A 24,172-nucleotide genomic window follows, 5' to 3' on the forward strand; every position below is an offset into this window, starting at 1 on the left:
GGATAATATACAGATGTATGGGGGGATAATAGCTGAATAATATACAGATGTATGGGGGGTGGTAATAACTGAATAATATACAGATGTATGGGGGGTGGTAATAACTGAATAATATACAGATGTATGGGGGGGATAATAGCTGAATAGTATACAGATGTATGGGGGGGATAATAGCTGAATAATATACAGATGTATGGGGGGGATAATATACAGATGTATGGGGGGGATAATAGCTGAATAATATACAGATGTATGGGGGGGATAATATACAGATGTATGGGGGGGGATAATAGCTGAATAATATACAGATGTATGGGGGGGACAATAGCTGAATAATATACGGATGTATGGGGGGGATAATAGCTGAATAATATACAGATGTATGGGGGGGGATAATAGCTGAATAATATACAGATGTATGGGGGGGATAATAGCTGAATAATATACAGATGTATGGGGGGATAATAGCTGAATAATATACAGATGTATGGGGGGGCAGATAATCATTCAGCGCCCCCCAGAGGTTGTGTGCCCACAACCCCCATTATACTGGAGCCGGGCTACAGGGTTTTAGGGGACCCCAATGAGACAGGAGATCAGGGCTTTCAAAATAAATAATTCATTAAAAAATTATTTCTTAATTTTGTAATTATTATTTTTCCCCTTGCGGCCGGGTCCCCCACATTTGGCGCCCGTCAAACACATCCAATATTACTTGCTTAGTTTTGATGTGCTGAGAATAGGGGTTTGCCACGTTATGTGTACAATGGAATATACAAACCTTCCTCAGTTTTGATCCTTTTTCTAGATTGGTTCATTGACTTATTGTTGTCTCTATTACACAGAGTAATAATCAGCCGAAACAGCCCGATTCGGTAAATTATCCTTCCATGTAATAGGGCCCTAAGTCTATGGAAGCAGCACAGGTGCATGGAGATGATGCAGATAATGTGTCCTAGGGTCAACTCCATAGACAGCTAACCCCGCCCCCAGAGAGGAGATGACATGTTCTGTGACTACAAAGGGAGGGGGGAAGAGGAAGCTGAGCATGGTCAGAGTGGACCCAGAGTAGAGGATTTTTACATCCAGAGCATATAAGAATGAGAAATAAACAGGGAATGGATTCAAGGTGGGTTATAGGTGTATATTAGACATTTAGAAGGAGGATCATTTAGAATATTGGTTTAGTTACCCGGATGACCCCTTTAGTCTTCCTGTCATGGCGGCCGCTGCCAGATCAGCAGAGATTTTCTCTTTTAATGGAGACGTTCAGACGTTAATTTTACCCCCGTTCAGAATTATTTAGGGAAGATTGTCGGCAGATAACTCTTTCAATAAAGTTATATTTTCTCACATTATCTTTGACCTTTCCCCTAACTAAATGGAAATACATGAAGGATTAGGATCCTATCTCTCCTGTATAATAGACGTCTCCGCAGCCATCTGTTTAACCCCTAGACGACCCTGGACATAGGGTAACGTCATGGAAGTCTGTCCCCAGACGACCCATGACGTAACTCTATGCCCTGGGTGTTTCTCCCACTATGAAGCGTGCTCCGGAGCGGAGCATGCTTCATAGCAGGTGGGGGCGGGCTGCAATCAGCAGCCGGGACCTCATCTGTAATGACACGCTGCGCGCGCGACCACTGCGTTTAAGTGTAAGTGACAGGGGGAGTCCCCCTGTCACTTACCGATTGGGACCCCCGCATCGGTAAAACGGGCCGCCGGAGGTCTCTCACCTTCCTCCATGCGGTCCGATCGGCGATCTGCTGCACTAAGCCTGCACAGGCAGGCTCAATGAGCAGATCGCCGATAACACTGATCATTGCTATGCCTATGGCATAGCAATGATCAGTGAAGAAATCAAACAAATGTATGTACAAAGTCCCCCAAGGGACTCAAATGTGTAAAAAAAATAAAGTTCAAAACAATAACACACTACCCCCAAAAACCCCTCCCCCAATAAAAGTCTAAATCACCCCCCTTTCCCATTATATAAATAAAACATATAAAAATAAATAAATAGATAAACATATAATATACCGTAGCGTGCGTAATTGTCCGATCTATTAAAATATAACAAGCGTCATTGCGACCGGTAAACGGCGTACACGGAAAGAGGGAAAAAAGTGCGCGGATTACCGATTTTATGTTACATTATATATTTTAAAAAAATCAATAAAAAGTGATCAAAACGTCCGATCTTCACAAATATGGTATTAATAAAAAACTAGAGATCATGGCGGAAAAAATGACACCACATACAGCCCCGTAAGTGAAAAAATAAAACCGTTATAAGCGTCACAATAGGCCCATTTTATTAATATTTAATTGCCAAAAAAAAGGATTTCATAAAAAAAAATATATATATAACATTAGAGAATCTGTGTAACCTGCATATGGTTGTGTTCAGGCTGACCTATAGAGTAATAGTGTCATGTCGCTGTTACCATATAGTGCATTACGTAGACACAGGAACCCCCCAAACGTTACCATACTGCATTCTTATTTACGATTTCACCAATTTATATCTTCATAAATAATATATTTGGAATTCCATCATACATAATATATATTGGGGTTCCATCATACATAATATATTTGGGGTTCCATCATACATGTTATATTTGGGGTTCCATCATACATAATATATTTGGGGTTCCATCATACATAATATATTTGGGGTTCCATCATACATGTTATATTTGGGGTTCCATCATAAATAATATATTTGGGGTTCCATCATACATGTTATGGTAAAATGAGAGACGCCATTACACAGTACAACTATTCCTGTAACAAATAAGCACTTACATGGCTTGTAGATAGAAACCTGAGAGTGCTGGAGCTCTTAGAGGGGAGGAGGGAAAAATGAAAGCACTAAGATCAAAATTTGTGCGGTCCACTGGGTCATTTTGGGCCTGGTCCTCAAAGGGTTAATAATAATAATAATAATAATAATAATAATAATAATAATAATAGTATTGTTATTTGCTGTTATATTATTATTTAATCATTAGTATTAGTATTATTTAATAATATTGTTGTTGGTGTTATAATATTAGTAAATTTAGTAATTATTATCATTATTATTATTATTAGTATTTTTATTATTATTGTTTATTTATTGTTGTTGTTAAATCTTCTTTTTGTAAGCTCAGTATGCCTAGTAGAATGACACAGCTGAGGGCACTTATTCTACTATTATTGTAGAGATGAGAAGGTTTACTTCCTCCCTTTCTCCCTACCTTCCTTCTTTTTTTTTTCATTCATTCTTTCTTACTTTCTTTCCTTCCTCCCTTCCTCTCTTCCTCTTTTCCTCTCTTCCTCTTCTCCCTCCCTCCCTCCCTTCCTCCCTTCTTTCCTTCCTTCCTTCCTTCCTTCCACCCTTCTTCTCTTCGGCCCTTCCTTCCTTCCTTCTCTCCTTCCTCCCTCCCTCTTCTTTCCTTCCTTCCCCCTTACTTTCTTCCTCCCTCCCTCCCTCCCTCCCTCCTTCCCTTCCTCCCTCCCTCCCTCCCTCCCTCCCTCCCTCCATTCCTTCCTTCTCCCTTACTTTCTCCTCCCTCCCTTCCTCCCTCCCTCCCTTCCTCCCTCCCTCCTTCCTTCCTTCTTTCTTTCCTTCCTTCTATCCTTCCTCCCTCCCTTCCTCCCTCCCTTCCTCCCTTCTTTCCTTCCTTCCTTCCTTCCACCCTTCTTCTCTTCAGCCCTTCCTTCTTCTCTCTGTCCTCCTCCCCTTCTTTCCTACATTCCTTCCTCCCTTCCTTCCTTCCTCCCTCTCTTTCTCCTCCCTCCTTCCTTCCTTCCTCCCTTCCTTCCTTCCTTCCTTCCTTCCCTCCCTTCCTTCCTCCCTCCTCACTACCTCCCTCCTCCCTTCCTCCCTCCCTCCTTCCTCCCTTTCCTCCCTGCCTCCTTCCCACCTTCCTCCCTTCCTCCCCCCCTTCCTTCCTTCCTCCTCCCTCCCTCCCTCCGTCCTTCCTTCCTTCCTTCCTCCCTCCTTCCTTCCCTCCCTCCCTCCTGATCCTCCCTCCCTTCCTCCCTCCTCTCTCCTCCCTCCCTTCCTTCCTTCCTTCCTTCCTTCCTTCCTCCCTCCTCCCTCCCTTCCTCCCTTCTTCCTTCCTTCTTCCTCCTCCCTCCCTCCCTTCCTCCTTCCTTCCTTCCTTCCTTCCTTCCTCCCTCCCTCCCTCCCTTCATTCTTCCTTCCCTCCCTTCCTTCCTTCCTTCTCTCTCCCTCCCATCCCTCCCTGTGGTGTCCCTTCCTCCTCCCTCCCTCCCTTCCTCCCTCCCTCCCTCCCTCCCTTCCTTCTTCCTCCTCCCTTCCTCCCTCCCCTCCCTCCCTTCCTTCCTTCCTTCTCCCTCCCTTCTTTCTTCCTTCCTTCCTTCCTTCCTCCCTGTCCTCCCTACCTTCCCTTCCTCCCTTCCTTTCCTTCCTCCCTTTCCTTCCTTCCTTCCTCCTCCCTTCCCTCCTCCCTTTCTCCCTTCCTTCCTTGGCCTCCTCCCTCCCTTCCTTCTTCCTCCCCATCCCTCCTTCCTTCATCCCTCCCTCTCTTCCTACTCCTTCCCTCGCCTCCCCTCCCTTCCCCCTCCTTCCTTTCTTCCTTCCTCCCTCCCTCCCTCCCTCCCTTCCTTCCTTCCTTCCTTCCTCCCTCCCTCCCTCGTCCCTTCATCCCTCCCTTCCTCCTCCCTTCCTCCCTCCCTCCCTCCCTCCCTTCCCCCCTTCCTTCCTTTCTTCCTTCCTTCCTCCCTCCCTCCCTTCCTTCCTTCCTTCCCTCCTCCCTCCTTCCCTCCCTCCCTTCCTCCCTTCCTTCCTTCCTCCCTCCCTCCCTTCCTCTCTCCCTCCCTCCCTTCCTCCCTTCCTTCCTTCCTTCCTCCCTCCCTTCCTTCCCTCCTCCCTCCCTCCCTCCCTTCCTCCCTCCCTTCCTCCCTCCCTCCCTCCCTTCCTTTCTCCCTCCTCCCTCCTTCCCTTCCCGTCCCTCCCTCCCACCCTCCTCCCTTCCTCCCTTCCTCCCTCCCTTCCTCCCTCCTTCCCTCCTTACTTCCTTCCTTCCTTCCTCCCTTCCTCCCTTCCTTCCTTCCTTCCTCCCTCCCTCCCTCCATTCCTTCCTTCTTTCTTTCTTTCCTTCCTTCTATCCTTCCTCCCTCCCTCCCTTCCTCCCTTCTTTCCTTCCTTCCTTCCTTCCTTCCTTCCTTCCTTCCTTCCACACTTCTTCTCTTCAGCCCTTCCTTCCTTCTCTCTTTCCTCCCTCCCTCTTCTTTCCTACCTTCCTTCCTTCCTCCCTCTCTTCCTCCCTCCCTCCCTTCCTTCCTTCCTCCCTTCCTCCCTCCCTCCCTCCCTCCCCCCCCCTCCCTCCCGCCCTTCCCCCCTCCCTCCCTCTCTTCCTCCCTCACTCCCTCCCTCTCTTCCTTCCTCACTCTCTTGCGTCCTCCCTCCCTCTCTTCCTCCCTCCCTCCCTTCCTTCCTTCCTTCCTTCCTTCCTCCCTCCCTCTCTCCCTTCCTCCCTTCCTTCCTTCCTCCCTTCCTTCCTTCCTTCCTTCCTTCCTCCCTCCCTCCCTCCCTCTCTCCCTCCCTTCCTTCCTTCCTTCCTTCCTCCCTCCCTCCCTTCCTCCCTTCCTTCCTTCCTCCCTTCCTTCCTTGCTTCCTTCCTCCCTCTCTTCCTCCCTCCCTCCTTCCTTTCCTCCCTTCCTTCCTCCCTCCCTCCCTTCCTCCCTCCCTCCCTTCCTTCCTTCCTTCCTTCCTCCCTTCCTCCCTCCCTTCCTTCCTTCCTTCCTCCCTCCCTCCCTTCCTTCCTTCCTTCCTTCCTTCCTCCCTCCCTCCCTCCCTCCCTCCTTCCCTCCTTCCCTCCCTCCCTTCCTTCCTTCCTTCCTTCCTCCCTCCCTCCCTCCCTCCCTCCTTCCCTCCCTTCCTTCCTTCCTCCCTCCCTCCCTCCCTCCTTCCCTCCCTTCCTTCCTTCCTTCCTTCCTTCCTCCCTCCCTTCCTTTCTCCCTCCCTCCCTTCCTTCCTCCCTCCCTCCCTTCCTTCCTTCCTTCCTTCCTCCCTCCCTCCCTCCCTCCCTTCCTCCCGTCCTTCCTTCCTCCCTCCCTCCCTCCCTTCCTTCCTTCCTTCCTCCCTCCCTCCCTTCCTTCCTCCCACTCTTCCTGGTAATATTAATGGGTTATTATAAACCTCTTGTGTCTGGCAGGTGGTGCAGATGGCGTTACTGCAACTAATACGGTGTCAGGACTGATGGGACTGCGAGCAGACGGAACACCATGGCCGGCGGTGGGGAGAGGGAGCAGGACAACATATGGCGGAGTGTCTGGTAGGTGTTGCCCTTTATGTTATACGGCTGTGGGGCCTCCGGGCGTCCGTGTTCCAGCATCAGGTGATATGTTCTCTGTAGGACACAAGTCTCCTGGTCGTTGCCTCAGTAATAACTGTGACAGATGGAACATAGTGTGAGGAGTCGCATGTTGCTCTTTCCTTAACATTAGAACCCAGGGGAATAAGGCCGGAGAAAAAAGACAACCCTGTTATATTACAGGTTATATCTACAGTCTGGAGTGTAATAATATTACAGGTTATATCTACAGTCTGGAGTGTAATAATATTACAGGTTATATCTGCAGTGTGGAGTGTAATAATATTGCGGGATACAGTCACCGGAGTTTAATAATTGGAGATGAGCGATCTTACTGTCAGTGACATGATCTGCAAGTTCTGGCAGGTGATGGCGGTGCTGCTGATCAGCTCTGCTGAGGGCCGCCCCGGAGACAAGGGGTCCTGAGCCGCTGCCAGAACCTGCTATAATAGATCATGTCCCTGACAGTCACTGCTGCAACGATGCTAATCTGCTGTGCTGGACGCTGGAGTGAGGGGGCCGCGTGCCATTCAGTCACTATGAGCAACTTATGTGGTGGTGGTCTATGTACTGTATGGGGGGGGCTGTCCAGGGGGCCATTATACTATAAAGACGGCCCTGTGTCCTGTGCCTCTGCAAGCAGAGGTATTAGGTACGGGGAATAGACAGGGGGAAGCTGGGAGCAGGGTAGGAAACCTAATAGCCAGCGCTGGGAGACTGCCTCAGCTTTCTTTTATGCTGACCAAGAGCCCGGTCTGGATCCCCATTGGACCGGCACACTGATCTTCCAGGTTGCAGACAGGCAAAAAAAAACGTCAATCACACAGACAGCACAGCTGCAGAATCAAGTCCAGCAGCTTCTCAGCTTAAAGGGAACCTGTCACCCCCTGTGCCGGGGTGACAGGCTTCCCCCCCCCCCCCCCCCCCCCCCACTAGAGCCCCCTATGCTTACCTGATCGCGTGGGGTCCTGCTTCTTGATCCGATCCGTTGACGGAGATTTCAGCGCCCGGCGCCCGCGCTCCTGGAATAGGTCCGACGCTCATAGAGAATGAATGGAGCGTCTGACTCAACATTCATTCTCTATGGGCATCGGACTCATCTCAGGAGCGCGCTCCGGGCTTCGGGCAATGAAATTTCAGGAGCGCGGGCGCCGGGCGCTGAAATCTCCGTCACCGGACCGGATCAAGAAGCGGGACCACGTGCGATCAGGTAAGTATAGGGGTCTCTAGTGGGGGTCGGGAGCCTGTCACCCCGGCACGGGGGGTGACAGGTCCTCTTTAATTCCTGCATTGCTGGAAGCTGAGAAGCAATCGGTTGTGGCACACAAAAGCAAACACCAGGCCCAGTTCACACCAGGTTACTGCACATTCCTGACAGCGTCTTTTCTGTTTTGAAGCAGCTTACTCCTAGTTGCTAAGCTGCCAAGTAGCGCTGACCGTCCTCCAGGGTCGGGCAGGTAGCATAGTCCTTGGTCCCGCTATCTTGCAGAAGACGCAGACAGCGCCAGCGGGGGCAACAAGGGCAGGTGCAGAAGAGGAGTGATTACAGCCACATTGTATGTAACCTGGACAAGATCTGAGCGACTTCTTGTAACAATTTGGTTGCGGCCAACACTACGTGCTGATCTCTCTCCACCAGTTTGTCAGCATCTGCTGCGGAGGTGTCACTTTCGGTTGGCGGCAACGCTGGGTTCAGTGAAAGTCTTTGCGAGCCGCGATGGGCGCTCTGGTGACGTCAACTGAAGGGTTCAACACACTCAGGGATCCCCCTGGAAACAAGTTGTGAGACTTTAGTGACTGTGGACGTGACTGAGGCTGAGACTGTGGGCGTGCTCTGGAGTTGGCGGGAACGCTGAAGTCTTTTCCTGCGCTTCTGCAGGCGGTTCGGACAGTAGGAATAGCGGCTCTGACACTCTGAAACACACAGTCTCTTTTTCTTTGGTTGGGGCAACACTTTTGGTTAAGGGCGCACTTGACAAGGCGGTCAGAGTACACGCAAATCCTAGATACATTTGAGCGGCAACTTGGTCAGACAGGCGCTGCCTCCGCAGGTTTGGATAACCCAAGTGTAACCTGCTGTGTAGGTGCAAAATGACTGACCAGTAGCTTAACCAGAATAACGTCCGATTACTGAGATACTTTTCCAGTGCAAATACAAAGTAAGGCTTTTCATAACTGCAGGTGCAGGTGAGAGGTAGAAGAAGCTGAAGCAGCAGAAGTGAGAGTAGAGGAGCGTCTTGAGGGCTCTCTCCAATGTAGCTGTGTACTCTGCCAGGATAGTGTAGTTGAGAGAAGAAGAAACTTGTACTCACGTATCTGACCGCCTAACGCTCTATAGTGTCAGGATACCCGTCCTATATGGGTAGTACGAGGCCCTAGGTCCCTGCGCTGGGTAAGCAGGCTTCCAGAAACTTTTCAGAAGAGCCGTGAGTTATGCAGTAGAGAGGGCGTCATCAGAAGAGGCAGGAGAGGGCGTCGCCAGGAGAGATGGGAGGGGTCAACATCAGGAGAGGCCCGAGGGGTCAACATCAGGAGAGGCGGGAAAGGGCATCATCAGGAGAGGCTGGAGGGGCCGTCATCAGGAGAGGCTGGAGGGGCCGTCATCAGGAGAGGCTAAAGAGGTCGTCATCAGGAGAGGCTGGAGGGGCCGTCATCAGGAGAGGCTAAAGAGGTCGTCATCAGGAGAGGCTGGAGGGGCCGTCATCAGGAGAGGCTGGAGGGGCCGTCATCAGGAGAGGCTGGAGGGGCCGTCATCAGGAGAGGCTAAAGAGGTCGTCATCAGAAGGAAAAGAGAGTCATCAGGATAAATAGACTGATGATTACACCACTGCGGTGCTCTCAGGTTACCGGCACTCTAATGATTCCACTGCGGCGCTCTCAGGTTACCGGCACTCTAATGATACAACTGCGGCGCTCTCAGGTTACCGGCACTCTAATGATTACACCGCAGTGCTCCCAGGTTACCAGCGCTCTGATGATTACACCGATCATTACACTGCTGTGCTCTCAGGTTATTATGCTCTCAGGTCACCGGCACTCTGATCGTTACACTGCGGCACTCTCAGGTTACCGGCACTCTTATTACACTGCTGCACTCTCAGGTTACCGGCACTCTTATTACACTGCTGCACTCTCAGGTTACCGGCACTCTTATTACACTGCTGCACTCTCAGGTTACCGGCACTCTGATCATTACAACACGGCACTCTCAGGTTACTGGCGCTCTGATGATTTCACTGCGGCACTTCCAGATTATCGGCGCTCTGATTACAATGCGGCGCTCTCAGGTTACCGGTGCTCTGATTACACTGTGACGCTCTCAGGTTACCGGCACTCTGATTACAATGCGGCGCTCTCAGATTACCGGTGCTCTGATTACACGGTGACGCTCTCAGGTTACTGGCGCTCTGATTACACTGTGACGCTCTCAGGTTACTGGCGCTCTGATTACACTGTGACGCTCTCAGGTTACCGGCGCTCTGATTACACTGTGACGCTCTCAGGTTACTGGCGCTCTGATTACACTGTGACGCTCTCAGGTTACTGGCGCTCTGATGATTTCACTGCGGCACTTCCAGATTATCGGCGCTCTGATTACAATGCGGCGCTCTCAGGTTACCGGTGCTCTGATTACACGGTGACGCTCTCAGGTTACTGGCGCTCTGATTACACTGTGACGCTCTCAGGTTACTGGCGCTCTGATTACACTGTGACGCTCTCAGGTTACCGGCGCTCTGATTACACTGTGACGCTCTCAGGTTACTGGCGCTCTGATTACACTGTGACGCTCTCAGGTTACCGGCGCTCTGATTACAATGCGGCGCTCTCAGGTTACCGGTGCTCTGATTACACGGTGACGCTCTCAGGTTACTGGCGCTCTGATTACACTGTGACGCTCTCAGGTTACCGGCGCTCTGATTACACTGTGACGCTCTCAGGTTACCGGCGGCGCTCTGATTACACTGTGACGCTCTCAGGTTACCGGCGCTCTGATTACACTGTGACGCTCTCAGGTTACCGGCGCTCTGATTACACTGTGACGCTCTCAGGTTACCGACGCTCTGATTACACTGTGACGCTCTCAGGTTATCGGCGCTCTGATTACACTGTGACGCTCTCAGGTTACCGGCGCTCTGATTACAATGCGGCGCTCTCAGGTTACCGGTGCTCTGATTACACGGTAACGCTCTCAGGTTACTGGCGCTCTGATTACAATGCGGCGCTCTCAGATTACCGGTGCTCTGATTACACGGTGACGCTCTCAGGTTACTGGCGCTCTGATTACACTGTGACGCTCTCAGGTTACTGGCGCTCTGATTACACTGTGACGCTCTCAGGTTACCGGCGCTCTGATTACACTGTGACGCTCTCGGGTTACCGGCGCTCTGATTACACTGTGACGCTCTCAGGTTACTGGCGCTCTGATTACACTGTGACGCTCTCAGGTTACCGGTGCTCTGATTACACGGTGACGCTCTCAGGTTACTGGCGCTCTGATTACACTGTGACGCTCTCAGGTTACTGGCGGTCTGATTACACTGTGACGCTCTCAGGTTACCGGCGCTCTGATTACACTGTGACGCTCTCAGGTTACCGGCGGCGCTCTGATTACACTGTGACGCTCTCAGGTTACCGGCGGCGTTCTGATTACACTGTGACGCTCTCAGGTTACCGGCGGCGCTCTGATTACACTGTGACGCTCTCAGGTTACCGGCGGCGTTCTGATTACACTGTGACGCTCTCAGGTTACCGGCGCTCTGATTACACTGTGACGCTCTCAGGTTACCAGCGCTCTGATTACACAGTGACGCTCTCAGGTTACTGGCGCTCTGATTACACTGTGACGCTCTCAGGTTAGCGGCGCTCTGATTACACTGTGACGCTCTCAGGTTACTGGCGCTCTGATTACACTGACGCTCTCAGGTTACCAGCGCTCTGATTACACTGTGACGCTCTCAGGTTACCGGCGCTCTGATTACAATGTGACGCTCTCAGGTTACTGGCGCTCTGATTACACTGTGACGCTCTCAGGTTACCGGCGCTCTGAATACACTGTGACACTCTCAGGTTACCGGCGGCGCTCTGATTACACTGTGACGCTCTCAGGTTACCGGCGCTCTGATTACACTTTGACGCTCTCAGGTTACCGGCGCTCTGATTACACTGTGATTACACTTTGACGCTCTCAGATTATCGGCGCTCTGATTACAATGCGGCGCTCTCAGGTTACCGGTGCTCTGATTACACGGTAACGCTCTCAGGTTACTGGCGCTCTGATTACAATGCGGCGCTCTCAGATTACCGGTGCTCTGATTACACGGTGACGCTCTCAGGTTACTGGCGCTCTGATTACACTGACGCTCTCAGGTTACCAGCGCTCTGATTACACTGTGACGCTCTCAGGTTACTGGCGCTCTGATTACACTGTGACGCTCTCAGGTTACCGGCGCTCTGATTACACGGTGACGCTCTCAGGTTACTGGCGCTCTGATTACACTGTGACGCTCTCAGTTTACTGGCGCTCTGATTACACTGTGACGCTCTCAGGTTACCGGCGCTCTGATTACACTGTGACGCTCTCAGGTTACAGGCGCTCTGATTACACTGTGACGCTCTCAGGTTACTGGCGCTCTGATTACACTGTGACGCTCTCAGGTTACCGGTGCTCTGATTACACGGTGACGCTCTCAGGTTACTGGCGCTCTGATTACACTGTGACGCTCTCAGGTTACTGGCGCTCTGATTACACTGACGCTCTCAGGTTACCAGCGCTCTGATTACACTGTGACGCTCTCAGGTTACCGGCGCTCTGATTACACTGTGACGCTCTCAGGTTACCGGCGGCGCTCTGATTACACTGTGACGCTCTCAGGTTACCGGCGGCGTTCTGATTACACTGTGACGCTCTCAGGTTACCGGCGCTCTGATTACACGGTAACGCTCTCAGGTTACTGGCGCTCTGATTACAATGCGGCGCTCTCAGATTACCGGTGCTCTGATTACACGGTGACGCTCTCAGGTTACTGGCGCTCTGATTACACTGTGATGCTCTCAGGTTACTGGCGCTCTGATTACACTGTGACGCTCTCAGGTTACCGGCGCTCTGATTACACGGTGACGCTCTCAGGTTACTGGCGCTCTTATTACACTGTGACGCTCTCAGTTTACTGGCGCTCTGATTACACTGTGACGCTCTCAGGTTACCGGCGCTCTGATTACACTGTGACGCTCTCAGGTTACCGGCGCTCTGATTACACTGTGACGCTCTCAGGTTACTGGCGCTCTGATTACACTGTGACGCTCTCAGGTTACTGGCGCTCTGATTACACTGACGCTCTCAGGTTACCAGCGCTCTGATTACACTGTGACGCTCTCAGGTTACCGGCGCTCTGATTACACTGTGACGCTCTCAGGTTACCGGCGGCGCTCTGATTACACTGTGACGCTCTCAGGTTACCGGCGGCGTTCTGATTACACTGTGACGCTCTCAGGTTACCGGCGCTCTGATTACACTGTGACGCTCTCAGGTTACTGGCGCTCTGATTACACTGACGCTCTCAGGTTACCAGCGCTCTGATTATACAGTGACGCTCTCAGGTTACTGGCGCTCTGATTACACTGTGACGCTCTCAGGTTAGCGGCGCTCTGATTACACTGTGACGCTCTCAGGTTACTGGCGCTCTGATTACACTGACGCTCTCAGGTTACCAGCGCTCTGATTACACTGTGACGCTCCTCAGGTTACCAGCGCTCTGATTACACTGTGACGCTCTCAGGTTACCCGGCGCTCTGAATACACTGTGACACTCTCAGGTTACTGGCGCTCTGATTACACTGACGCTCTCAGGTTACCAGCGCTCTGATTACACTGTGACACTCTCAGGTTAGTAGCGCTCTGATTACACTGCGACGCTCTCAGGTTACCAGCGCTCTGATTACACTGTGACGCTCTCAGGTTACCGGCGCTCTGAATACACTGTGACACTCTCAGGTTACTGGCGCTCTGATTACACTGACGCTCTCAGGTTACCAGCGCTCTGATTACACTGTGACACTCTCAGGTTAGTGGCGCTCTGATTACACTGCGACGCTCTCAGGTTACCAGCGCTCTGATTACACTGTGACGCTCTCAGGTTACCAGCGCTCTGATTACACTGTGACACTCTCAGGTTACTGGCGCTCTGATTACACTGTGACGCTCTCAGGTTACCGGTGCTCTGATTACACTGTGACACTCTCAGGTTACCGGCGCTCTGATTACACTGTGACGCTCTCAGGTTACTGGCGCTCTGATTACACGGTGACGCTCTCAGGTTACTGGCGCTCTGATTACACTGTGACGCTCTCAGGTTAGCGGCGCTCTGATTACACTGTGACGCTCTCAGGTTACTGGCGCTCTGAATTACACTGACGCTCTCAGGTTTACCAGCGCTCTAGATTACACTGTGACGCTCTCAGGTTAGTGGCGCTCTGATTACACTGTGACGCTCTCAGGTTACCAGCGCTCTGATTACACTGTGACGCTCTCAGGTTACCGGCGGCTTCTGAATACACTGTGACACTCTCAGGTTACTGGCGCTCTGATTACACTGACGCTCTCAGGTTACCATGCGCTCTGATTACCACTGTGACGCTCTCAGTGTAGTGGCGCTCTGATTACACTGCGACGCTCTCAGGTTACCAGCGCTCTGATTACACTGTGACGCTCTCAGGTTACCGGCGCTCTGATTACACTGTGACGCTTTCAGGTTACCGGCGGCGCTCTGATTACACTGTGATGCTCTCAGGTTTACCTGGCGCTCTGATTACACTGTGACGCTCTCAGGTTACCGGCGCTCTGATTACACTGTGACGCTCTCAGGTTACCGGCGCTCTGATTACACTGACGCTCTCAGGTTACCAGCGCTCTGATACACTGTGACGCTCTCAGGTTACCGGCGCTCTGATTACACTGTGACGCTCTCAGGTTAATGGCGCTCTGATTACACTGACGCTCTCAGGTTACCAGCGCTCTGATTACACTGTGACGCTCTCAGGTTAGCGGCGCTCTGATTACACTATGACGCTCTCAGGTTACCGGCGCTCTGATTACACTGTGACGCTTTCAGGTTACCGGTGGTGCTCTGATTACACTGTGACGCTCTCAGGTTACCGGCGCTCTGATTACACTGTGACGCTCTCAGGTTACCGGCGCTCTGATTACACTGTGACGCTCTCAGGTTACCGGCGCTCTGATTACACTGTGACGCTCTCAGGTTACCAGCGCTCTGATTACACTGTGACGCTCTCAGGTTACCGGCGCTCTGATTACACTGTGACGCTTTCAGGTTACCGGCGGCGCTCTGATTACACTGTGACGCTCTCAGGTTACTGGTGCTCTGATTACACTGTGACGCTCTCAGGTTACCAGCGCTCTGATTACACTGCGACGCTCTCAGGTTACCAGCGCTCTGATTACACTGTGACGCTCTCAGGTTACCAGCGCTCTGATTACACTGTGACGCTTTCAGGTTACCGGCGGCGCTCTGATTACACTGTGACGCTCTCAGGTTAGCGGCGCTCTGATTACACTATGACGCTCTCAGGTTACCGGCGCTCTGATTACACTGTGACGCTCTTCAGGTTACCGGTGGTGCTCTGATTACACTGTGACGCTCTCAGGTTACCGGCGCTCTGATTACACTGTGACGCTCTCAGGTTACCGGCGCTCTGATTACACTGTGACGACTCTCAGGTTACCGGGCGCTCTGATTACACTGTGACGCTCTCAGGTTACTGGTGCTCTGATTACACTGTGACGCTCTCAGGTTACCGGCGCTCTGATTACACTGTGACGCTCTCAGGTTACCGACACTCTTATTACACTGCTGCACTCTCAGGTTACCGGCGCTCTGATTACACTGTGACGCTCTCAGGTTACCAGCGCTCTGATTACACTGTGACGCTCTCAGGTTACTGGCGCTCTGATTACACTGTGACGCTCTCAGGTTACCAGCGCTCTGATTACACTGTGACGCTCTCAGGTTAGCGGCGCTCTGATTACACTGTGACGCTCTCAGGTTACTGGCGCTCTGATTACACTGACGCTCTCAGGTTACCAGCGCTCTGATTACACTGTGACGCTCTCAGGTTAGTGGCGCTCTGATTACACTGTGACGCTCTCAGGTTACCAGCGCTCTGATTACACTGTGACGCTCTCAGGTTACCGGCGCTCTGAATACACTGTGACACTCTCAGGTTACTGGCGCTCTGATTACACTGACGCTCTCAGGTTACCAGCGCTCTGATTACACTGTGACGCTCTCAGGTTAGTGGCGCTCTGATTACACTGCGACGCTCTCAGGTTACCAGCGCTCTGATTACACTGTGACGCTCTCAGGTTACCGGCGCTCTGATTACACTGTGACGCTTTCAGGTTACCGGCGGCGCTCTGATTACACTGTGATGCTCTCAGGTTACCGGCGCTCTGATTACACTGTGACGCTCTCAGGTTACCGGCGCTCTGATTACACTGTGACGCTCTCAGGTTACCGGCGCTCTGATTACACTGACGCTCTCAGGTTACCAGCGCTCTGATTACACTGTGACGCTCTCAGGTTACCGGCGCTCTGATTACACTGTGACGCTCTCAGGTTACTGGCGCTCTGATTACACTGACGCTCTCAGGTTACCAGCGCTCTGATTACACTGTGACGCTCTCAGGTTAGCGGCGCTCTGATTACACTATGACGCTCTCAGGTTACCGGCGCTCTGATTACACTGTGACGCTTTCAGGTTACCGGTGGTGCTCTGATTACACTGTGACGCTCTCAGGTTACCGGCGCTCTGATTACACTGTGACGCTCTCAGGTTACCGGCGCTCTGATTACACTGTGACGCTCTCAGGTTACCGGCGCTCTGATTACACTGTGACGCTCTCAGGTTACCAGCGCTCTGATTACACTGTGACGCTCTCAGGTTACCGGCGCTCTGATTACACTGTGACGCTTTCAGGTTACCGGCGGCGCTCTGATTACACTGTGACGCTCTCAGGTTACTGGTGCTCTGATTACACTGTGACGCTCTCAGGTTTACCAGCGCTCTGATTACACTGCGACGCTCTCAGGTTACCAGCGCTCTGATTACACTGTGACGCTCTCAGGTTACCAGCGCTCTGATTACACTGTGACGCTTTCAGGTTACCGGCGGCGCTCTGATTACACTGTGACGCTCTCAGGTTAGCGGCGCTCTGATTACACTATGACGCTCTCAGGTTACCGGCGCTCTGATTACACTGTGACGCTTTCAGGTTACCGGTGGTGCTCTGATTACACTGTGACGCTCTCGGGTTACCGGCGCTCTGATTACACTGTGACGCTCTCAGGTTACCGGCGCTCTGATTACACTGTGACGCTCTCAGGTTACCGGCGCTCTGATTACACTGTGACGCTCTCAGGTTACTGGTGCTCTGATTACACTGTGACGCTCTCAGGTTACCGGCGCTCTGATTACACTGTGACGCTCTCAGGTTACCGACACTCTTATTACACTGCTGCACTCTCAGGTTACCGGCGCTCTGATTACACTGTGACGCTCTCAGGTTACCAGCGCTCTGATTACACTGTGACGCTCTCAGGTTACTGGCGCTCTGATTACACTGTGACGCTCTCAGGTTACCAGCGCTCTGATTACACTGTGACGCTCTCAGGTTAGCGGCGCTCTGATTACACTGTGACGCTCTCAGGTTACCGGCGCTCTGATTACACTGTGACGCTCTCAGGTTACCGACACTCTTATTACACTGCTGCACTCTCAGGTTACCGGCGCTCTGATTACACTGTGACGCTCTCAGGTTAGCGGCGCTCTGATTACACTGTGACGCTCTCAGGTTACTGGCGCTCTGATTACACTGACGCTCTCAGGTTACCAGCGCTCTGATTACACTGTGACGCTCTCAGGTTACCAGCGCTCTGATTACACTGTGACGCTCTCAGGTTACCGGCGCTCTGAATACACTGTGACACTCTCAGGTTACTGGCGCTCTGATTACACTGACGCTCTCAGGTTACCAGCGCTCTGATTACACTGTGACGCTCTCAGGTTAGTGGCGCTCTGATTACACTGCGACGCTCTCAGGTTACCAGCGCTCTGATTACACTGTGACGCTCTCAGGTTACCAGCGCTCTGATTACACTGTGACGCTTTCAGGTTACCGGCGGCGCTCTGATTACACTGTGACGCTCTCAGGTTACCGGCGCTCTGATTACACTGTGACGCTCTCAGGTTACTGGCGCTCTGATTACACGGTGACGCTCTCAGGTTACTGGCGCTCTGATTACACTGTGACGCTCTCAGGTTAGCGGCGCTCTGATTACACTGTGACGCTCTCAGGTTACTGGCGCTCTGATTACACTGACGCTCTCAGGTTACCAGCGCTCTGATTACACTGTGACGCTCTCAGGTTAGTGGCGCTCTGATTACACTGTGACGCTCTCAGGTTACCAGCGCTCTGATTACACTGTGACGCTCTCAGGTTACCGGCGCTCTGAATACACTGTGACACTCTCAGGTTACTGGCGCTCTGATTACACTGACGCTCTCAGGTTACCAGCGCTCTGATTACACTGTGACGCTTTTAGGTTAGTGGCGCTCTGATTACACTGCGACGCTCTCAGGTTACCAGCGCTCTGATTACACTGTGACGCTCTCAGGTTACCGGCGCTCTGATTACACTGACGCTCTCAGGTTACCAGCGCTCTGATTACACTGTGACGCTCTCAGGTTACCGGCGCTCTGATTACACTGTGACGCTCTCAGGTTACTGGCGCTCTGATTACACTGACGCTCTCAGGTTACCAGCTCTCTGATTACACTGTGACGCTCTCAGGTTAGCGGCGCTCTGATTACACTGTGACGCTTTCAGGTTACCGGTGGTGCTCTGATTACACTGTGACGCTCTCGGGTTACCGGCGCTCTGATTACACTGTGACGCTCTCAGGTTACCGGCGCTCTGATTACACTGTGACGCTCTCAGGTTACCGGCGCTCTGATTACACTGTGACGCTCTCAGGTTACCAGCGCTCTGATTACACTGTGACGCTCTCAGGTTAGCGGCGCTCTGATTACACTGTGACGCTTTCAGGTTACCGGTGGTGCTCTGATTACACTGTGACGCTCTCGGGTTACCGGCGCTCTGATTACACTGTGACGCTCTCAGGTTACCGGCGCTCTGATTACACTGTGACGCTCTCAGGTTACCGGCGCTCTGATTACACTGTGACGCTCTCAGGTTACCAGCGCTCTGATTACACTGTGACGCTCTCAGGTTACCGGCGCTCTGATTACACTGTGACGCTTTCAGGTTACCGGCGGCGCTCTGATTACACTGTGACGCTCTCAGGTTACCGGCGGCGTTCTGATTACACTGTGACGCTCTCAGGTTACCAGCGCTCTGATTACACTGTGACGCTCTCAGGTTACCGGCGCTCTGATTACACTGTGACGCTCTCAGGTTACCGGCGGCGTTCTGATTACACTGACGCTCTCAGGTTACCGGCGCTCTGATTACACTGTGACGCTCTCAGGTTACCAGCGCTCTGATTACACTGTGACGCTCTCAGGTTACTGGCGCTCTGATTACACTGTGACGCTCTCAGGTTACCGGCGGCGCTCTGATTACACTGTGACGCTCTCAGGTTACCGGCGGCGCTCTGATTACACTGTGACGCTCTCAGGTTACCGGCGGCGCTCTGATTACACTGTGACGCTCTCAGGTTACCGGCGCTCTGATTACACTGTGACGCTCTCAGGTTACTGGCGCTCTGATTACACTGTGACGCTCTCAGGTTACCGGCGCTCTGATTACACTGTGACGCTCTCAGGTTACTGGTGCTCTGATTACACTGTGACGCTCTCAGGTTACCGGCGCTCTGATTACACTGTGACGCTCTCAGGTTACCGGCGCTCTGATTACACTGTGACGCTCTCAGGTTACCGGCGCTCTGATTACACTGACGCTCTCAGGTTACCAGCGCTCTGATTACACTGTGACGCTCTCAGGTTACCGGCGCTCTGATTACACTGTGACGCTCTCAGGTTACCGGCGCTCTGATTACACTGTGACGCTCTCAGGTTACCGACACTCTTATTACACTGCTGCACTCTCAGGTTACCGGCGCTCTGATTACACTGTGACGCTCTCAGGTTACCAGCGCTCTGATTACACTGTGACGCTCTCAGGTTACTGGCGCTCTGATTACACTGACGCTCTCAGGTTACCAGCGCTCTGATTACAATGCGGCGCTCTCAGGTTACCGGCGCTCTGATTACACTGTGACGCTCTCAGGTTACCGGCGGCGCTCTGATTACACTGTGACGCTCTCAGGTTACCGGCGCTCTGATTACACTGTGACGCTCTCAGGTTACTGGCGCTCTGATTACACTGACGCTCTCAGGTTACCAGCGCTCTGATTACACTGTGACGCTCTCAGGTTACCAGCGCTCTGATTACACTATGACGCTCTCAGGTTACCGGCGCTCTGATTACACTGTGACGCTTTCAGGTTACCGGCGCTCTGATTACACTGTGACGCTCTCAGGTTACCGGCGCTCTGATTACACTGTGACGCTCTCAGGTTACCGGCGCTCTGATTACACTGTGACGCTCTCAGGTTACCGGCGCTCTGATTACACTGTGACGCTCTCAGGTTACCGGCGCTCTGATTACACTGTGACGCTCTCAGGTTACCGGCGCTCTGATTACACTGTGACGCTCTCAGGTTACCGGCGCTCTGATTACACTGACGCTCTCAGGTTACTGGCGCTCTGATTACACTGTGACGCTCTCAGGTTACCGGCGCTCTGATTACACTGTGACGCTCTCAGGTTACCGGCGCTCTGATTACACTGTGACGCTCTCAGGTTACCGGCGGCGTTCTGATTACACTGTGACGCTCTCAGGTTACTGGCGCTCTGATTACACTGACGCTCTCAGGTTACCAGCGCTCTGATTACACTGTGACGCTCTCAGGTTACCAGCGCTCTGATTACACTATGACGCTCTCAGGTTACCGGCGCTCTGATTACACTGTGACGCTCTCAGGTTACCGGCGCTCTGATTACACTGTGACGCTCTCAGGTTACCGGCGCTCTGATTACACTGTGACGCTCTCAGGTTACCGGCGCTCTGATTACACTGTGACGCTCTCAGGTTACCGGCGCTCTGATTACACTGTGACGCTCTCAGGTTACCGGCGCTCTGATTACACTGTGACGCTCTCGGCGCGCTCATAGCCGCGTACACGACAATAATACCCATTATCTATTAGACTTCTATGGTGTCATGCTGGCGGTTTTCTCTTGTCGGTTGTTCGGTTTTCTCCCGTTGCGGTGTCATCAGTCGTCAGCGCGGAGGAGATCAGAACCCTAATAATAGATTCCTGACACTTCCTCCCCTTACCTGTCCGCCATATGTCATCCTGCTCATAGCAACAAAGGAGACAGAAGGAAAATGCCAGTCCCCGCACCGCCGCCGCCGCTACAGACCCGCGCCACTCTGACATTTCAGCTTATGAGATGCAGAATATCTCACCTGGGACCCGGCGGCCGTCACCGCAGAGCATTACTCCTCCTCCAATGACAAGACAAGGTCAAAGGTGAATCACTTAATGTGCGCCGACATTATCTGTAATTCCTCCAAGAACGGTGCTGAAATGTAAGAGCGAGTATACAGCAAATATACAAAGTCATATATACCACACCACCAGTATATACAGAGTATACAGGTCATATACACTACACCAACAGTATATACAGAGTATACAGGTCATATACACTACACCAACAGTATATACAGAGTATACAGGTCATATACACTACACACCAGTATATACAGAGTATACAGGTAATATACACCACACACCAGTATATACAGAGTATACAGGTCATATACGCTACACACCAGTATATACAGAGTATACAGGTCATATATACCACACCACCAGTATATACAGAGTATACAGGTCATATATACCACACCACCAGTATATACAGAGTATACAGGTCATATACACTACACCACCAGTATATACAGAGCATACAGGTCATATACACCACACCACCAGTATATACAGAGTATACAGGTCATATATACAACACCACCAGTATATACAAAGTGTACTGGTCATATACACAGCACACCAGTATATACAGAGTATACAGGTCATATACACTACACACCAGTATATACAGAGTATACAGGTCATATACACTACACACCAGTATATACAGAGTATACAGGTCATATACACTACACCACCAGTATATACAGAGCATACAGGTCATATACACCACACCACCAGTATATACAGAGTGTATTGGTCATATACACAGCACACCAGTATATACAGAGTATACAGGTCATATACACCACACACCAGTATATACAGAGTGTACACGTCATATACGCTACACACCAGTATATACAGTACAGAGTGTACAGGTCATATATACTTCACACCACCAGTATATACAGAAACATATACACTACACCACCAGTATATACAGAGTATACAGCTCCAGTCAGGGCTTACCAGATATCTTACCTTTGATGAAGGGAGTAGTAACATAAAATGTATTGTACTTATGATCCACCATAACTTTGAGCCTTTCCCTTTAGTGACAGGCGTCCAGGTCCCGGGTTTTGCTGCAGGGTCACCTCTTTTCTTGTATGCAGTTGTCTTGGACCATGTTTAGCATTAGGACCGGACGAGGGCGATTCAGACCAAAAAAAGCTGAGCAGCCAATCCACAAATGCAGAATGCCCGCTACCGCACAGACCGGGAGCATCAGTCTGTGACACACCGGGACTATTGAGGCCTGGCTCCTTCCAGGACCCCTGTAGTGGCCTGGCTTCTTGCAGTACCCCTGTAGTGGCCTGGCTCCTCCCAGTACCCCTGTAGTTGCCGGGCTCCTCCCAGTACCCCTGTAGTGGTGTGTCTGGGGTAATAGTGGGGGGGGGGGGAGTGTTGGCCATTTTGTAGCCCCTGGCTTAATGATAATTGCCGGCTATCATCATGTAAAGTAAATTAAAGAGGCATAGTCGTGATTTTTTTTTTTTTTTTTGCAGAAATCAATAGTCCAGGCGATTTTAAGAAACTTTGTAATTGGGTTTATTAGCTGAAAAATGAATTTTTATCATGAAAAAGCAGTTTGAAGCTCTCCCCCCTGTCTTCATTGTTCTCCTATGGAGAGAGGGAAATAAAACACCAAAACAGGACAACAAACAGTTAAACTACAGCAACATTACCCAGCTATCTCCTCTGACAGTCAGCACTGACCTCTCTGACCTCTGAATACTGCTGTCACCTAGCTCAGTGTTTGTGTAATCCTTTGTTCTCTGCTCTCTGCTGCCGACCAACTCCCTCCTCCCCCCTCTCCCCTCTCTATAGAACAGACAGGGTTGTGTCTGATGCAACAAGTCACAATTTCTTGATATTTTGCAGTGGATGACAGAAAGGAGAGGAGGGGGGAGGGGGAAACTGGAAAAAGTCTTTTTAAATGCAGATATTGGCATATTTGCCTTATAAACTCAATTACAAAGTTTCTTAAAATCGGCTGGACTATTGATTTCTGCAAAAAAAAAAAGACCCCCACCCCACCCCCTTTCAATATTATTAAATATTATAAAATATTATTAAAATTAAAAATCCGCCGGTCAACGATGTTGTCCACCAAATCCGACACCAAGTCCTCAGGATACAGATATCTGAAAAACAAAAAAACACAAAAAAAGAACAGCTATCATTTTGACAGGTGTTCTGCTCCTTACAGTATGCAGCATCTGTCCAGTCTGGCCCCTGAGGGGTTAAGTGGGATTGCATTGCATATTTACTTAACCATTTGGTGTCCAAACTGTTCAGTTTTTCCCCAAGGGGTTAAATGTTAGGATGGAGGGGGTAAATTCACCCTCCTGGGATCCCACCATCCACTCTTCTGTTCCCTTTTTTTAAATGAGCGAATAAGGGCTGAAGCCCAACCCTTCCCCCCCTTACCATGATTGTACAATAAGAGACTAAGCCCAACCCCCCATTATCATAATTCTACTACAAAAGACTAACCCCTCCATTGTACAAGACTAATATCCCCCCCATGAATCTATAAGTACAGACTAAGCCCAACCACCCCCCCACTTATGAATCTATAATTAGAGATTAAGCCCCACCGTGCCCCCATGATTCTATAATTAGAGACTAAGCCCAACCCCCCTTCCACTTATGATTCTATAATTAGAGACTAAGCCTGACCTCCACCATGACCCTGTAATAAGAGACTAAGCCTAACTACCCCATGATTTTATAATTAGAGACTAAGCCCGACCCCCCCCATGATTTTATAATTAGAGACTAAGCCCTACTCCCCCATGATTCTTCAAGTACAGACTAAGCCCGACTCCCCCATGACTCTATAATTAGAGACTAAGCCCATCCCCCCATGATTTTATAATTCAAGACTAAGCCTGACCCCCCCATGATTTTATAATTAGAGACTAAGCCCAACCCCCCATGATTCTATAATTAGAGACTAAGCCCAACAACCCCCCCCCCTTTATGATTCTATAAGTAGAGACTAAGCCCAACCCCCCTTTTATGAATCTATAAGTAGAGACTAAGCTTGATCCCCCATGATTCTATAATTAAAGAGTAAGCCTGACCCCCCTCCCCTTTTATGATTCTATAAGTGGAGACTAAGCCCGACCCCCTCAGCTAACCTCCATCCCCTCAGTTTTGGTATTGTAGAATATAAAGCAGGTGGGCAGACGGACCCCAAATCTCCTCACATTGTCACCTTTATCCTTTATT

The 24,172-nt window shown here is 51.0% G+C and overlaps 1 protein-coding gene across 6 annotated transcripts in view; it reads left to right on the forward strand.

Annotated features, from left to right (window-relative positions):
- The window catches only part of DPYD (dihydropyrimidine dehydrogenase), an 850,395-nt gene that overhangs the window by 580,280 nt on the left and 245,943 nt on the right, over positions 1-24,172 (forward strand). For all 6 annotated transcript variants that reach the window (XR_011362703.1, XR_011362702.1, XM_069967717.1 and 3 more), the window contains one exon: positions 6,177-6,296. Coding sequence is in view for 4 of the 6 variants with exons in the window: in XM_069967717.1 (XP_069823818.1) it covers positions 6,177-6,296 (120 nt within the window). In the remaining 2 variants the exon portion in view is untranslated. The remainder of the gene's footprint in view (positions 1-6,176; positions 6,297-24,172) is intronic.

The sequence above is a fragment of the Dendropsophus ebraccatus genome, chromosome 4 (assembly GCF_027789765.1).
Source record: "Dendropsophus ebraccatus isolate aDenEbr1 chromosome 4, aDenEbr1.pat, whole genome shotgun sequence".
Taxonomy (NCBI): Eukaryota; Metazoa; Chordata; class Amphibia; order Anura; family Hylidae; genus Dendropsophus; species Dendropsophus ebraccatus.